At 50.4% G+C, this 4008-nt stretch overlaps 1 protein-coding gene across 1 annotated transcript; it reads left to right on the top strand.

The window, feature by feature from the left end:
• The first annotated feature begins 1436 nt into the window (after window positions 1–1436).
• LOC308434549 (U8 snoRNA-decapping enzyme) lies at window positions 1437–2926 on the top strand. The gene is made up of 3 exons (XM_080934862.1): window positions 1437–1588; window positions 1669–1938; window positions 2701–2926. Exons 1-3 carry the CDS (start codon window positions 1451–1453, stop codon window positions 2878–2880), a joined length of 588 nt encoding a protein of 195 aa, XP_080790988.1. The 5' UTR covers window positions 1437–1450; the 3' UTR covers window positions 2881–2926.
• Window positions 2927–4008: the final 1082 nt, after the last annotated feature.

The following is a 4008-nucleotide window of genomic DNA, read 5'->3' as shown; positions in this document are numbered from 1 at the left end:
GGCACATCTTTTGAGGGTCTCCTTTATTGCATAGGCGCCTGTTCTTCAGTCTACATGCTGAAATACTAACCCTGCATAGATATTTGGGGACTGGAGCCTTTAGGAAGGGACTACACCATAATAACAGACCCTTTATAGCATTAGCAACCTTGAAGGAGACCTAGAGAGCTCTCCAGAACCTTCTGAGATTTCATCCGCAATGTGGCCTATAAATCAAGAACTGGGACCTCAGCAGACACCAAGTGTGTCAGCCTCTTCATCTTAGACTTCCAAGGCTCCAGGACCATGTGAAATAAACTTTAGTTGTCTGTAAGATCTCCAGTCTAAGGCATTTTGTTCCAGTAACTCCAAGGAACTAAGACAAGGCCTTGACAGGTTTGAGGTTTACTTGTCAACTACCTGATGACGTCCTCCAGCTGAGATAATTTTATCAGTTACCCTTTGCCAATGTGACACAGCAATGCCGGATGCTCATCTTGGTATCCCATCTAGTCCCCTGTCAGTGTGACATGCCAGTGCTGATGCTGATCTTGATTATCTTCCTAAGGTAGTGCTTGTCAATTTCACCCCAAGCTATAAAGTTCCACTGTGGCTTTCTTCTTTCTATACTGTTTGCTCATCCAAAGGAAGTCACTACTGAACTATGGAAGACAAAGCAGCTATGGAAACCATCTCTAATTCTCCCACGTGGCAGAGGACTCTATGCCTACATGCAGGAATTAATCCCACCTGTATCGGCATTCCGTGTCAGTACAGGCATATGGATAGTTATTTTCTACTTTGCATTATAAATAAACAAACCAAAAATAAAACCACTTTATTTTACTGTTTCTGTTTTGAAAATTCTGCAGAGACCTGTGATTTTTTTTTTTTTTTTCTTTTTTTGGCAAGGTGATACTAATGTTTGACCAGGATGATTTGCTGGTCCCTTGAATGTCTCAGACAATTGTGTCACATTGTTCCAGATTACCTGTGACCTCACCATGATGTGATTCTCTTAGTCATTGCTATCTCTGCCCTGGAAACCAGGGGACTGAGAAAAGATGTCCACAGGCATTTCCTGAAGCTGTCCTTATCCTTAGGACGCAGGGCTCAGTCTTTGACATATGACACAGCATTGAGCCTCCCCACCCCCAATCCAAGAATGGCTGCATTTTCTGTGTGTGTGGCTTGGAGGAAAATTTTACCTCCATTCCTAGGCTGGTATCACCTCTACTTACGGCTCCTGGGAAACTGAGAGGGTTGAGTGACTTCTACTAGCCTTCTAGACTGCAGCCTGAGCTGGTCTCTTTTTCACTAAGCCTTCAGCCCCGCCCTAGCCTAAGAGCCAATCCAGCCTGTGTTCCTGGCTCCTCCCGAGAGGCTCATCCTGATTGGCTGCTGACGAGTCATTCGAAGCTCCGCCCCGAGGCGCTGGCCTTTGCAGGAACCCGGAAGTGCGAGCCTCGAGATGGAGGGGGATCGGAAAGTGGAGCTCAGCGAAGCCCTGGCGCTTGGGCCAGGCTGGCGCCACGCCTGCCATGCGCTACTCTACGCGCCGGACCCCCGCAAGCTGTTTGGCCGCATCCCGATGCGCTTCGCCGTGCTGGTGAGGACACGGCATGCACGACCCGCTGCCCGCCCCGGGGCCCGCGTGCCCTGGCCAACCATCATACCCTCCTCCTTCAGATGCAGATGCGCTTCGACGGGCGCCTGGGCTTCCCTGGTGGCTTCGTGGACGCGCAGGACAGCTGCCTGGAGGACGGGCTGAACCGTGAACTGCTCGAGGAACTGGGCGGTGCGATGTCTGCCGTGCGCGTGGAACGCTCCGACTACCGCAGCTCACACATCGCGGCCAAACCGCTCGTGGTGGCCCACTTCTATGCCAAACGCCTGACGCTGGAACAGCTGCAGGCTGTGGAAGCCAGGGCACCTCAAGCCAAGGACCACGGGCTGGAGGTGGGATCAGCCTGGGACCCACTCCCGTCTGTACTCCTCCCAAACCCATGTCACTGAGAAAAGCCACTGGGTGGAGGAGATTTTGACCCTCCGATTTTGAATTCTTTCTAGTGGCATGAACTAGTTGGGATCTTGGTCATCTCCAGGCTGGATAATAACACCAACCTTTAGTGCCCGCTGCAGAGAGCTTTCTAGAACACACACACAAGGGTCTCTGTGCTCTATGCTAATGTACATGATACCCTAAGTTCTTGACTTTGGGCTCATGTTTCCCTGAAGTAGAAAGTATGACAGTAATTATAATGCTAGGCAAGCCTGTATGTAGAGGTAACTCTGAACCTGGGGGTGAGGACGGTATTAAAACTGATTCGTGTGCACGCACTTTGACTGTGTAAACTAAACAGTCCATCGGAATCAGTTGGGCTGGGTAAGGATGTCAGAGTAATACTTGGGTCTTTGCATTTTTCTTGAACACCCACGTGATACCTATACAGTGGTGTAAATTCTGTGTTTTGAAATACTGTTAGAGCCAAGAATGCCTCCCGGAGGCAGTCGCCAGGAAGGCCATGAAAAGGATGGAGAAGTATTAGCAAGGATGGAGATTGATACCCTGTATTAGACTGGCTCTCTAAGCTCTCCTGAGGTGTGATTATTGGGCCCAGGTCTGCTTGGCTGTACTCTGGAGAGTTCTGTTCCAAGGTAGATAAGGTAATATGTTGAAGGTACTTGAAGTCCCATTTGTCCCCTGTCTGCTTTTTGTAGGTGCTGGGCCTGGTACGGGTTCCTCTGTACATCCTGCGTGATGGTGAGGGAGGCCTGCCTGCCTTTCTGGAGAATTCCTTCATTGGTGCTGCCCGGGAGCAGCTACTAGAAGCCCTTCGGGACTTGGAACTTCTGGATCCTGGCACTATTGCAAAACTCAAGATCCCAGATTCTAAGTAGAGTTGGCCCAGCATGGACCCCTGGAAGCCAAGTTGAGGGCCATGGTATGAGGGAGGGAGAGAAAAAGGGAGAGGGGGGGCACATGTTTTCTCCTTGGGGTCTGAGGGGTTGTACATGATGCTAGATTAACAACAGAGGTGGATTTGCAGTGTTTCCAATGAGGACCTTGTCTGGTGGCATTAGGGATAAAAGGCCTTTGTAGAATCTCAGAGTCCTTCCTTATACATGGACAAACATCCTGGAAGCTCCGTGTGTGCATATGTGCGTGCCGTGATCCCACACAGCATGGCACACTGCCATCTGTCCGGTTTAACCCCAATGTGGCACATCCTACTCCTTTCTGGTCAATGGGAGGGTTTCTTCCCTATCTGCTGCTGTCCAGTGTCAGCCTAGCCCATGCCTGTTAGGGAAGCAAAGGAGGTGGCTTCTCTCTGAGAATGGCTCCGTGTCACCTGGGGCTTGAGCAAAGCCGTGCATTTCGGGAAGCGGTGTAAGAGCCCACCCAGCCCTGCGTTCCTGCTGAGGGTTGGAACATGTCAGGGGCTTCTTGGGCTGAACCGAGGCCTGAGACCTCACTCCTGATGACTGTCTTCCAGAGTGTTCATCTTCGAGCTCCCTTTGTCTCTGTCGAGCTTGCCCTGCCAAAATAAAAGAGGCATCGGGAAAAGTAGGCTGATACCTGGGCCTAAAATTCCCCAGCTCTTTCAAAGGTACAGGGTAATACTTGCTCAGTGGCGGGTATGCTAACATAAGAGGAGACCCACTGCTCTTGCCCTTAAGACTTCAGAGTGAGGAGGGGGCACGGGCACCATAAACAGCATGCACTCCACAATGAAAAGTCTAAGCTTTGTCAGTCACGTGGTGTTCTCGGGAGCCCTTAGACTCTGCCACGTCAAACTGGTTGTTGTGTCCCAATAAAACACTAAAGGAAAAAAACAGTCATCTGGCTCCTGGACTGTAGTTTGTCAATGACTGCTCTGCCAGTTATGAAGGGAAAGGGGGTGATCACAGGGATTTGGAAAGAAGTTTCTAAGGAGGCATGTGTGAAGGCCTTGAGGATGGAAGAATCTTTTCAGGACATCCCAGGACATACCGGAGGGTCTTGGGATGATCTGGGGATGTATTTCA

The sequence above is a fragment of the Micromys minutus genome (genome assembly GCF_963924665.1).
Source record: "Micromys minutus genome assembly, chromosome: 21".
Lineage (NCBI taxonomy): Eukaryota > Metazoa > Chordata > Mammalia > Rodentia > Muridae > Micromys > Micromys minutus.
This window is presented reverse-complemented; position numbering and strand designations above follow the sequence as displayed.